The 13,290-nt window shown below is 40.5% G+C and overlaps 1 protein-coding gene across 1 annotated transcript in view; it reads right to left on the bottom strand.

Moving 5' to 3' along the window:
* Positions 1–423: 423 nt before the first annotated feature.
* The window catches only part of LOC122797814, a 2,009,088-nt gene continuing 1,996,221 nt past the window's right edge, over positions 424–13,290 (bottom strand). The window contains exon 21 of the mRNA XM_044066337.1: positions 424–3,110. Within this exon, the coding sequence (XP_043922272.1) occupies positions 2,750–3,110 (361 nt within the window). The 3' untranslated portion in view covers positions 424–2,749. The remainder of the gene's footprint in view (positions 3,111–13,290) is intronic.

Raw genomic sequence — 13,290 nt, forward strand, 5'->3', positions numbered from 1 at the left:
ACCCATCTACCTACCACACACAACATTACCTATGCTAACATTAAGAAAGGGATACGGGATACAGAATCAAACAAGCAATGCCATAAACTTTTTGAAAAGATAAACCTAAGCAGGTTTGGATCAAGCTGCTGACAGGAATGGCGGCAAAGTAGATCTGAAGAGTAGGGTGAGGAACATGGAATTATGGGTAAGGGAGTAAGAGCCTGACTAGTTCGAAGTCTGAAGGAATTAGCCAGTGTTGGATCAGAATCAGATGCGATAAAGCCAGATGGAGCAGACAATATTGGATCTAAGGTTTTAATGATTCACGTTAAATGGGCAACATGGACTACAGAAATCAGAAACCAACTTAAAGATGGCAAGCAAATACATCAAACAGCTCAGCACAGTATCCACAAGAAATAGCACTAGTCATCCTGGTTGGACTATTTTAACAATTAACTTTATTTTAATTTTTTTACATCACTTATGTAAAACCTTACCCTTAAAAATGGGAATAAAATCCATCATCAGAAAACCCAATACACCTTTCACTAACAGCAATGTTATCGTAAATGTAAACAAAAACAAATGAACAATAAAATGCACTCCCTGTATTACTGCTAGCCAGGAATCATGTAGTTACATCTGTACAGGAGACTTAAAATATAACAAAGCAATTTATTAGCCACTCACAAAACAATGTAAATAAACAAGGGTAATTAAGGAAAATACACAATCACATTTACAGTCGTGATCATTATTTTCTTTGAGAAAACTTTAAAGGACATGACTGGCTTACACGTATACTCTGATGTCATCTGCACAAATTAGATGGACATCGATAAAAGACCACTTTAACTTTTGCAGGAACTCCTACACTTCCCTGAGGAGATGAACTATCAGCATTAACCTCTCTCATCAAATTCAAGACACAGGTTAAGGTTTTTTGACTTTCCGACCAGCAATCCTCAATTATGTAAGAAACCCCATTGTTACCATCTCCACAGCATCAACAAGAGAGTACTCAGAACAATAACCCCTATGATGTCAAACACAATGAAACTGTCTTCAATATGCTATTTTGCCACCTTCATACTCTAACTTAAAAAAAGAGGCCTGCAAAGCTGAAAGAGCGCTGCCATGTTTGAACTTCCTTTCTAGTCCTTGTAAAAGCATTTAGTTGTTATATATACACATGTTGCTTTACAGTATACACAAAAAATTGTCAGCATTAAGGATCAACAATATTAAGGGAGCAGAGATAGCAGAACAAGGAAATAAACAAAATGACAGCTATAATGGTGAGACAAAGCATATGACTATTTACCACAATCTGTTTCAGTCACTGGGCAATGCATTCTTAGTTTGTTTCAGACTTCATATTAGGCTCAATATCTAAAACTGTGAGAACCAAGTTTTGTCGGTCATCTTCTCACAGACAACTCTTTACTCAAGGACACCCACAAACAATGTTCAGGTTTCAAATGTGACAGTGCAGACATTCTGAATGTTAGTCACACGTCCCTCTGGAAATCAAAATTTCAATTGTGAAATCCAGTTTGTCTGCACAGCACTTGCAAGATGAAATCAGTTTCAAGCAGAGCCAACACTGGGTCACACCCAAGTAAGGAAAACGCACTTTTTTCACAGCAAGAATGAAATAACTCTGGACACAGTTTAAAATGCTGGTATTAAATAAAACTTCACTGAACCTAACCTATCTTAGTCATACAAGTAAAAAATCTCATAAAGCGATTTTTAAGCAACTGAGTGTTTACTGTGTTCTGCAGTTCTGACACTTAACATTAATTATCAAGTTTGGTAGCTTTATTGCCCTGCTGTAGACAGGATGACAACATTATGTGTTTGTTATTTAATAGCTCTGCTGAGCCACGTCTTGAGTTTTTATCTTATTACTATACTTTCTAGCTAGTTCCCATTACAGATGGTAATAAGGACCTTTCTCTAACAGACTTTACTTCCTTTCTGTACAGACTTGATTTAATTCTATCTGAAAATATGTCTGAAAATATCTTTTGTCCTAGTGGTTTATTAGCTAGCACTCTGACAAATTACTAACTGATATAAACTGCAATGACCTTGTATTCACTTCAGTTCTGTTATAGATTTTTACTCCGCATTAGCCACACAAAAGTTGGAGAATCCAGGGTAACTGTGTCCACTGCCTAATAAACTGCAATGCTGTTTCAAAAATCAAGCCACATTTGATTTTTATTATTTATTTTGTTTTTAAAGCTTTATTTTTTTGTGTCTTTAAAGTGTCAACTTAACACATTCTACATTTAATTATAGCTAATTTTGTTTAGATTCTGAAAACGGGCTTGGCAGTGCTATATACTCTGCCGTAGGATCTATTTTCTTCACAAAATTGACAAAACCCTTTCATGAAGCATATCATAACTGTACTCTGCAGAAAGTATACTGAATGTACAATATCCATCTCTAGCTTTCCTTTGCTTCAGTGTTTATCAAAGCTTGCTTCAGAGTGGCAAAATTTCTAGGAATTATGTGTGTGTAAATGGTACCTTCTTAACACATTTCCTGACTTGATTTTATCAATCTATTCTGAATAAAAAGTTAGTTTGAGCTCCATTTTAATTACTTGAGTGACCACTACAAAGTAACCTTAAAATTGTTGAGTTCTTTGTAGCTTTTCAAGAACCTGAATGGCAAGTTTTGCAATGATCAGCACAAGAATTAAACAGTCTGTGCTCAAAGTCCTCCTGGAATTTTCTGAATTCAATCGTCAGATGGTAGATCTCACAGACTGTCTGGAACGAGGACTATAACTTCGTCTAACGGCTCTTCTTATATAATCTCTGCCACGGAAAGGTTCTACCCAATCACGCTTTCTCTTTCGACCCCTTAGCCCGTCCCCATACTCGAGTATATTCTCATAAGCACTTCTTCGATGTTCTCTGTACTTTGGCCGATCATCAGAATATCGTGACCCATAATAATCACCAGCATGAAGATCAAATTCAGAATGATAGTCTCTACTGCGTGACCGATGTTTGAAACGAAAATCTCTGTATGAAGGTCTTCCTCTTGGATCATAGTGTCGACGGTCAGGCGAATATTCTCGGAATGTTCCTCTCCTCTCTTCCCTGTGAAAGGGGGAAAATAATAATTTGAAAAATCTACATTCAAAGATGTTCCTTGCTCTAAAAGGAAACTGCTTCATTTACACAGTCACTGAGTGAACAAGAGAAAAAAAAAATTCAAGATAATTTTCACAGCATCTGCTGCCATACCAAACGTTACAAGCTATTTTTTTCCCTCTCAATGGCACAAAATTAGTTAAGTAACTCCTAACAGCTCCAGATCTACAAGAAAAATGGAACTTGGGCAGAACAATCTTCTCACACTTACTGTATGAAACTGCTTGGAAAACAATTTTGCAACAACGCATCTCACTATGTTTGTAACTCAGAGGCATCTGCCCTAATCAAAAACATCAAACGGTTTCCTAGAAGGAAGATAAGTCCTTCCTCCCTTCAGTTCTTAACCATAAAATACAACAGCAATAAAAAATAAATAAAAATAAAAGACAAGGAGCTAACCTGTCCTGACTTTGCTTCAATTGAACAAAAAACTAAATCAAAAAGTTACACAAGCAGTTTGTCAGGATGAAGCTCCTCAGCTTGAATTTTCCAAGTGTTGCTCACCAAGTTTGCAATTTTATCTCATATGGGCATACTCCTGACTACGATGATGAAATACACAAAAATGGAGGGGCAAACCCTTTAATTTTTCCAGGTTATAAGGCAATCAATTAGGGGGAAAACCAGTTCCCAGAAGAAATAAAAGAAAACTGAACAGACTGAGGATCAAAGGGAGGGAGATGACATCACAACACTCACTCAGTGGCACCAGCTAAGCCACGAGGACAGACTCCTTGGTTGATGTACATATGAGAATAACCATTTGCCTTCTCTCAGTCTCGTTTTTTTCTCTGAAATCACCACATTTGAGGAGCACACAGCCACTTCTAGGAGATATGGTGACATGCTACAAATGGAGATTGTCTGCTTCAAAAAACATGCTAGCTCACTCCCAACCACAGACAGCACACTTCTGCAAATTAATATAAAACGAGGGACACCTACTTTAGAAAAATATAACATACCATCCGCATAAAAAGGGGATGGGCATCTAGGCAGCTAGGACCTAAAGAAAAGCATCATCTCTCAGATCAACAAATAGTTAATAAAAAAAAAAATAAATAAAAATAAAAAAATATTAGTCAAGTCAGATAATGAGGTCCTCCTTAACAGATCTATGAAACTGAAAAACACCGAGTAGTATGAAGCCATCAGAAGCACGAAAAAAATGGAAGGTTCATAAAGCCAAGTCTTAAAGTAACAAATTACAAAAAGAAAATCCATGGCATCTATTTTATAATATATAATTTTAGAATTTGTTACTGACACACAAACCTGATTAAGTATTTATTTATCTGATACAAGTCATCTCCGTGGTATCCCCAAAGTCTCAACCCACTAAAGTACAGGGGGGGGGGGGGGGCCCAAAAACAAAACAGTGTATGAAACTTCTGTGTGGAAGATTTTCAATCCATATAGCTGGATAAAAATAAGGAGGTTGAAAAGACATAGGAGACAGCGGATGATGGAGAGCAAGGGGAAGACAAGTGGTCACCAAACAGAAGGTTGGAGGGCTGGAGTACATACTGCAACAATGACCTACTCGAACATCTAAAATTATGGCAAGTGAGACACGACTGTATTATGTTCCTTATAGTCAATGCTGCAGTTCTGACTCTTGGGAAGACTTCCAAAGCTAAAAGTTGGGTGGTGGGTTATCTGTTTGACCCCAGGAATTAAGATTTTGCAGGATGGCAGTAGCGAAATCTGCCCTGGAAACAATGTCTAGGATATACATTTTTGTAAAGGTGTGCACGGAGTTCCATGTGGCTCCCTCTAGGATGCCTGGGTTGGGACTCTTGAGGAAAGCAGTGGAAGTAGCTCTATGCCTGCTTCAGTGGGCTTTAATATGCCCAGGTAAAATGTTACTATGGTACGAATAACAGAATGTGATGCATTTAGCTATCCATTTTCAATCTGTTTGGAGACCTGCTTGCCCTGTTTGCCTTCTGGAAAAAAGAAACTCCAGTAAATGCTCTGCTCTAGTAGAGTTTTTTTTTTTTTTGTCTTAAGTAGTATCTAATCTGCTTGTGCACATCCAGGGACTGGAATACTTGGCTCTACCCTGCTCTGTGGATTTGGAAGAAGACTGGAAAGTGGATAGCCTGGTTCAAAGTTTCACCACCTTAAGCATAAATGTGTTAGTTCTGAAGGTGACTCTACTCCCAGGGGAAGATGTGAAAGTTTTTTTTTTTTTTTTTTTTTTTTTTTTTTTTTACATGAGGGCTTGTATCTCACAAACTTCCTTAGCTGATGAAGCAGCTATAAGAAAAGTAGCCTTCCAGGTTAATATTTTTAGAGAAGCAGTGGCAGCAGGTTCAAAGGGGGGGACAAGGTTAGTTTTTTTTTTTTTTTTTTTTTTTTTAACACAATTAAGATCCTGTGTTGGAACGGGGCTCCTTCTGGGTTGTGAAGTGAATCACCCCTTTCAAAGTTTCAATTCGGGAAGTGAGAAGATAGGTGGGACACGGTGCAGATGCATGTACTTTAATACTGGAATGGGAAAACCCTAGTATAAAGAAGCTTGACTGGTATTGCAAATATGACATTTAGGTCTGCCTGAGAGGGTAGTGCTTTTGCTGTGACACCAAGTGGAAAATCTTTTCCATTTAACCATGTACAACTTCTTGGTATTGGGCTTCCTTTAGAATGGAAAGCATGTCCCTGTACAGGATGCATTCCTTGGTGTAAAAACTCAATACTCCAGGCTGTTGAGATGAGGCGGCTAGGTGACAGGACCCTTGGACTGCTAGGATCATCTACTTCCTCTGGTAGGGTGCTGAAACTCCCCACTCAGTGTGTATCAAGAGGGAGAACCAGTGTTCTCAGCCAAAAGGGGACCACCAGGATCATTCTGGGTCTGTCTGAAATGACTTTTGTCAGAAGACTGGGGATGATCAGGTTTAAGTGCAGTAACAGACATAAGAACCAGTTTTGTACATGTGATGGAGAATCTACTTTCCAAGCTTCTGTCTGTTGAGTTCTGCAGCACAACCTTGGCAGTAGTTTGTTGTGGTGAAAGGCAAACAGTTTTATTGAGGGGATCCTCCTCTGTATACTTAGGTCCAGGAAGGCCTCTCTCTTCAGCATCCATTTGCAGGGGTCTAGAAAGTCCAGGCTTAGATAATCTGCCAGGGTATTTATTCTGACCCAGAACATAGGAAGCTATTGAAGGCTAGCCCTATTTCTTGAGCCAGCATCCAAATGTTCCTGGAAAGGCTGCACAGAGGGTAGGCCAGAGTCCCCCCTTGCTTATGTACAACCTACTTGGCTAGGCTTGTAAGGGCCCTAGGGTCATTAGCCTAGTAACCTCTTATGATCCTATGATCAATGCTGTGTTGTCTGTCCAGACTTGCAGGGTCCCTGTGATTAAGTTTTGTTAAAAGGCAAAAGCCAGGTAGACTGGCGGCAGCTCCTTCTGATTTACATGCAACTTTCTCTGCTGAGGAGACCAAATACTGTGCACTTTCAAGGAACCTAAGTAGGCCCTCCAAGCTACGTCTGGGTTGGCAAAGGTGGGAAATGCTGTTCCCAAGCGAGTTTAGGAACCACAGAAGTTCCCATGTGTAACTTTGCAAATGGGATCATGAGAATGCAGAATGCCGTGTCCCCAGTATCCTCAGGAATTTGCAGTGATGAACTGCTTTGGAAGCAGACTGGTCAGATAGCCTGACAACAAAGTAATCTTATATTTGGGAAGGAAAGCTTTCTTTTGAACCAACTCCACAACAGCTCCCATAGACAGGATTCTAGTTTGAGAAAGAGTTTTCAGTTTTTTAAGACAAAGTGAGAACTACCTTCTGAAAGAAGCCTACATTGATCTGCAAGGCATCTAGGGTCTCTAATGTGGACCTTCCCTAAAAAAGTCTAAGAAGGGATAAATATGAACCCCACAGTTCTGCAATGTGCTAGACATTTTGTGGAAACTCTAGGAGCAGTAGATAGGCCAAATGGCAAAGCACAGAACTGGAAGTAAGAACCTATTGTTGCAAATCATAGGTACTCTGTCACTGTTTTCTACAAAGGGATATGGAGGCAAGCATCTTTTAAGTCTAGAGTGACCATAACGGCATATTGGAAGATCATGGGCAGTAAATTTTTGCAATGTAAGCATTTTGCAATGTTGAGGAACTTGTTTAGCTCTGACAGGTCCAAGATGGGCCTCCACGTGCCCTCCTTTCTTGGAACTAGAAACACCTTCAAGTAGAAACCTTCTCACTCTTGTCCTGGCAGGACAGGCTGGATGGATCCTTTGTGAAGTAACTCCCTGAGGATAGGTGGCAAGACGCTTTCTTGATCTTTTGGTGATTTTGTAACATCCAAGGAGGATGGTATTTCTCTGAACTGGATACAGTATCTCTCTATATCATGCTGAGTGCCCACTGGTCCCTGATGATGGTTTTCCAATGGGTAAGGAGGCTTGGGGGGGGGGGGGTATTGCAGGCTGGAGTTGACAGTCGCAGCTGATTTCTGTGTTATGTGAGCTACCCTTGGAGCTTCCTGCTCTGTGCGACTGTTCTGGCTACCATCTCCTGAATTATCTGGGTCTTTTGCCATGGGGAGGTCTTCCCTTGTCTTGTCTAACTGGAAAAGGCCAAGGTTTAGAAGGGTCATTCCTTCTGTATCTTGAGGTAAGAGACAGGTAGAGTAATTTTACTTAAATTTGCTTTCCTTTTTTATCCAGCTTCTCAAAAACTTGTTCAACTGCAGGACCAAAAATAAAATTTCTCGTCTAAAGGAGCATCCCATAGTTTAGCCTTTACCTGATTTGGCAGAGGTTTAGCCCTGAGCCAAGCATGCCTGCAGATGACCGAACCTATGGCAGCTGCTCTGCATGAAGCATCTAAGGCATCACAGCCACATTTTAAGGACTGTTTGGAGACTTGTAAAGCTTCTCTGGTGGTCTCCTGGATTTCCTTAGATAGGGTTTCATCTGCAATAGTGTACATCTTAGCTAGAATTTTGTCCTGAAGAGATTCATTAGTAATTGGCAATTCAAAACTGTCATTGCCAGTGTGGCAGTGGTATAAACTTTCTTACCCAAACTGTCTTAATCTACTTTCCCTGTCATTAGGTATGGGATGTCTTCTTGGTTCCTTAGGTACACCTTTTGTAGAGTCAGTGGAGACAACAGAAGGGTCAGCCTTTAGGTTTTGTAAAGGTGCTTCTGACATATAATCACGCTGTAAAACGTGTCTGGCTTCCTACAACCAGGGGTAGAGAATACGGGTATAAAGCAACGTATTCAAAGACATCACCCAATACAACATGTCAAGGAGGAATAGCCAGTAATCTGGGTGAAGGCAAGCTTATGAGTTCCCTGTAGTACATCTTAGCCTGTGAGAGCTGCTTACTTTGTCAACAGAAAGCCTTCTTCTTTCTATGCAGTGTATCCTCAAAGGAAAAAGTCCTCAGATGGGGAAGCAGAAGAGAGGTCGTTATCCGAGTCGGGGTAAGTTTGTGGTGGAAAGTGGTCACAGTAAGAATGCCTCCTTATCCTCAGAGCTAGAGGAATCTCTTCTCCTGGAAGGCTACTTCCCAGCTCCTTTTAGATGAGGATGCCTCAGTAATGAAAGCATGACAGAGCTCTGTAGATTTAATATAGGCCACAAACTCCAAAGCTTTTTTAATGTGATCTTAGGATTCAGTCTGAGAAGTGGAAAGAGGTGAAGGCAAAGACAAAGAAGTGGTTTGCTTCACTTTGGGTGTCTGTTTTAAAGGGGAAGCCTGAGGATGTGCTTATCCGACCACAACACTGGTTGTAGCTTCAGTAATTGAGGAAGACACGGTGTCTCCTTCAAGACCCACAGAGGAGATGTTGAAAGCTAAGGCCCGCTGAGCAACTTCAAACAACCAACATGTGCGCCATGGTAGTATTCACAGGAAGGCAAAAAAACATGGCAGGCTCCTGAGGGGTCATCGGCCTAGGAGTCGTTGGACCAGTGGCTGCAAAGGTGCTTATCTGGGCTGTCTGTACTTTTGACCTAGAGTTGGAGCTTTCTCAGTAATCTCAGGGACCTTGGCCTTTTTGTCTTTCTGTTTACCTGGAATGATTGTAGCAGATCCAGGAGTCTGCTGGAGCCCTGCGGTAGCAGTTGATTGTAAAGTTACGGGTGAAGTCAGAGAGGATAACAGTCTAAATGGCATGAGTATTGGCTATTACATTAATGCTGCTACTGATACAGTTATACTATTACATAAATGCTGCTATTGATACAAGTCCATATTTGGGCATTATGTATACTTGCTGAATGTTTTTTAAGTGCTGTTTTTTGATTCCATTGTTTTATTTGCACACACTGCTTCCTGTGTAGCCTTACCTTTTCCTTAACGACATACACTTTATACTGCTTGGGTATTCTCTGACCCATACTAGTGGTCCTTTAGTTCTACTTTCTTGGTATCTCCTAATGGCCCTCTAGTTCTACATACTTGGTATCTGCTATATCCCTTACATATTTCTTTTCTAGACACAAGTGCATTTCCTTCTCTTCAATAAAAAACGGACTTGCAACAGCAAGCCTAGCAACTGCAGAATCGAGCACTACAAAGTCATGACCTCCCGGACACCTGTCAAAGCTCGCCACTCACCCCAGTGACTCAAAGTAGGTTCATACACCTCAAATGGTAACTGCATTTTTACACAGCCTTAACGTACCGGCAGACCACACCTTCCCCTCCTAGCCAAACCTCTCGCCTCTTATCTGCAGCCTAAAACTACTCTACACACCTTTCCTCTCGTTTCGCCTCCTCCTCTGCTCTCAAAACAATCTTCTAAATTTTCATTCTCTCGTAATCTATCTTTAATTCACCAACCTTACCTTCCTGGGCTTCACTGATTGTTTTTTTCTACAGCTGTTTCGAGCTTGGGCTAGCCCCACTCCGTTCACCCTCGCTATGTTTGGGCTCACTATGTGCCTCTACCCTACCCATTCCCACCCACCCCTTCAATTTCTTTCCATAGCTCCTCCCCTCACACCCCACTAGCCATCACAAATACACTCTCATTATTCAATTACAAACCATATACTTAAATACAACTATCTCATACCATTACATATACGCCAATAATAAACACACAAGCTTTATATACTTACATTTTGTCATCACTACTGAACCTTACACTACCTCAATACTAACCCTCTTACACCATAAACCTATCCATCTATTACCCTCAACATATTCTAGCACATAACACTCAATGTTTTAGCCAAAACATTCCACTCCACTCACCTTATCTACATTCACAACCCTAACATTATTAGTATACTATACTTCCCACAATCACATACTGATAAAACCATCTCCTAAATCATCCACATTAGCTACCCACCACAAAAAACACCCAATAGCTACTGAAACAGAATAGCTAGACTAATTAAAACAAATATACTACACTACTCCAAAAGAAAAAATCTTGAACTCTATTTAAAACCTACTCCTCCACTATATCCAGCCATACCCATGCAAAATACCACAACTAACCAAAAAATATCTCCCATACCACAAGAATCTACCTCAATGTGAGGACATCCACTCCAATCCCAGACTTTCAGACAATCACTCCCCCAATCATGCTCCATCCTCCAAGCAAATGATGCTAGTCACCCTAAACATACAAAGCATTTGTAATAAAATATCCAAATTCCACGCCTGGTTAGCACAATCCTTCCATGACATAGTAGCCATAGTGTCAAACTCCAGACCTTGGGCTCACCAGACTGCATGAAGTGCCACCAAGCCACAGCAAACATTGAAATGGTTCATAGGTTATTACTAGGCTAACTCCCCTTGTGAGTCATTTTGAGCCTAGCTAACTACCCCATATGAGAATCAAACCCTGCACCTTGTGTTTGCAAGGTAAACACCTTAACCATTATGCCAACACCTCACGTCCAAGGCTCAGAAATTCTCCCTCCTGGATACAACATGCTAATAAAGGACAGACTAAACAAAAAAAAAAGTAGCAGCAGCTCTAATTTATCCTAAAACTTACAAAATTGTGCCCTTATCCAAATCTATCCTAACCTTCGGCAACACAGTAATTCACACTGCATCACTAAAAATAAATAACTGTAAACAACTTTGTACAGCAGCAATAAACACACCCCCAAGGCCAGAGCATCCATATATTAGAAGACTTTCCCATTATGGAGGCTCTTAAACATCCGTAATGAAGCAGTAGTCATGGGAGATGTTAATATTAACTGGCTAAATCTAGCCAAATATGCACCAACAGCTTAAATCTTTATGGCTTAACTTAACTTATGAACTCTCACTAGAAACCAAAATAATATCTCAACCTCTGCCCTTGACTGGATCCTTGTCACTAAACCCTACAAATACTCTAATACCAATACTTTACCCAAGACTTTAAGAGACCACTTGCCCACATATACCTATAGAAGCACCCCTCAAAATACAAAAAGCCATACCTACAAAACTTCCAGAAACCCAACAAAATTCTGCCAAAATTAGTTCATTGATTTATTTTATTTTTATTTTATTTTACATCTGTTAACCGGGAGAGTCCGACTGGATAAATGTCCATTTTCAGCAGAGGCTCGAGGAGAAAAGCTCCACATGTTCATAAGTGTAAATACACAGGCATGTTTATATTGAAGTATAACATTATTTATTTAATGAGATACCATTGGGAAGGCACATAGTTAAGGATTACATATTAAAAGGGGAACAAATAGCCTTAAAGTGGCTAGCACACATGATATCATCCTTATTTCAAATCTTACCAATAGATGAGAAACATATTAATTCTGGATAGTTAAAGGCCCAGAGTTTTATTCTTCTTGGATGGTTCTCCTATATGATTTGTGCTTTGAATGGGGTTTTTCAGGGTTTAAACACAGATAAAGCCAATGTGTTTTTATGTGTTTCTTTGAGAATATTTTGAATTGGGATAAGGAGGATAAAGTAGTAAGTTCAGCAGGAAGTAAGGTCCAGTTTTTACCAGCAGAGTTGGAGAAAGTGACTCACCAGCTGAAATGTTGGCTTTAGCAGTTTGTACTACCACTCTGTTGGAGGAGCGGAAGGATTTTAGGTTACTGTAGGGGGTGATATTTTTCAGAATGGGTGTACTGCTAAGGTTGGTAGAGTATTTTGTGAATGACTATGAATTGGTTATATTGAAGTTGATAGGGTAGTTCTAGCCAGTCTAGTGATTGAATATTTAGACAATGATGGGTTTTGTAGGCTGAACCTGTGGCAAATCTAGCTATATTATTGTAGCAGCTAGTAAATTTAAGGTTTGACTTGCTTAGGTTAACGAAGATGGGTGAGGCGTACAGAAGGGTTGATAGGAGGTGTGTTCGGGCAATAGCAGTTCTGGTAGATGGGGTAGGAATTGTTGGGAGCTTCTTCTTGCAGAGGTGATGGCCACTAAAAGAATGGTTTTCCATGTGCACATTTGCAGGGAAGCTGTGCTTGCTGGCTTAAAGGGAGGTAGGGTTAGTTTTTCCAGTACGAAGTTGAGGTCCCAGGAAAGAGGAATGGGTTTCCTTGGTGGTCTGATATGCAAGACCCCTCTCAGGAAAAGTTTAACATCCAGTCTGGAAAGCAAAGGTGGCTGTAAAGGCAAGCAGGCTGAAATGGCAGAAAGGTAGACTTTCAGAGATGAATATGCTAGTCCTTTCTTAAGCTCACATATATAACTAAGGACAAAAGAGGGATCTGCTTGAAAGGGATTCCCTTGTCCTTAAGTGCACAGCAATTTGAGAACCTATGCCATTTGGACAAATAGTTTTTCCTGGTAGATGGTTTCCTGGCCTCCCTCAGGACTGAGAGCACATCTTCTGAGTACAGTTGTCTGAAAGGGCTCAGAAGTTGATCACCCAAAGGGTCAGATGCAGTAAAGGCAGCTGAGAGTGAATGAGAGATCCCTTTTGTTGGGTTAGTAGGTCCACCTTGTAGGTTAACTTGCGATTGCCCTTGGCTGGGAAGTGAAGAAGGGGGGACCAGTGTTGCCTTGGCCAATAGGGAGTCACCAGCAAGATTTTTGGTTGGTCCTTAATGATCTTCAGTAGGGCCTCGTGTATTAGAGGGAAGGGGGGAAAGCATACAGGAACATTCCCTTCCATGGAAAGCTGAAGGCATTCACTCTCCACGC

Source organism: Protopterus annectens, chromosome 3.part1 (genome assembly GCF_019279795.1).
Source record: "Protopterus annectens isolate FY-2018-M chromosome 3.part1, PAN1.0, whole genome shotgun sequence".
NCBI classification, from domain to species: domain Eukaryota; kingdom Metazoa; phylum Chordata; order Ceratodontiformes; family Protopteridae; genus Protopterus; species Protopterus annectens.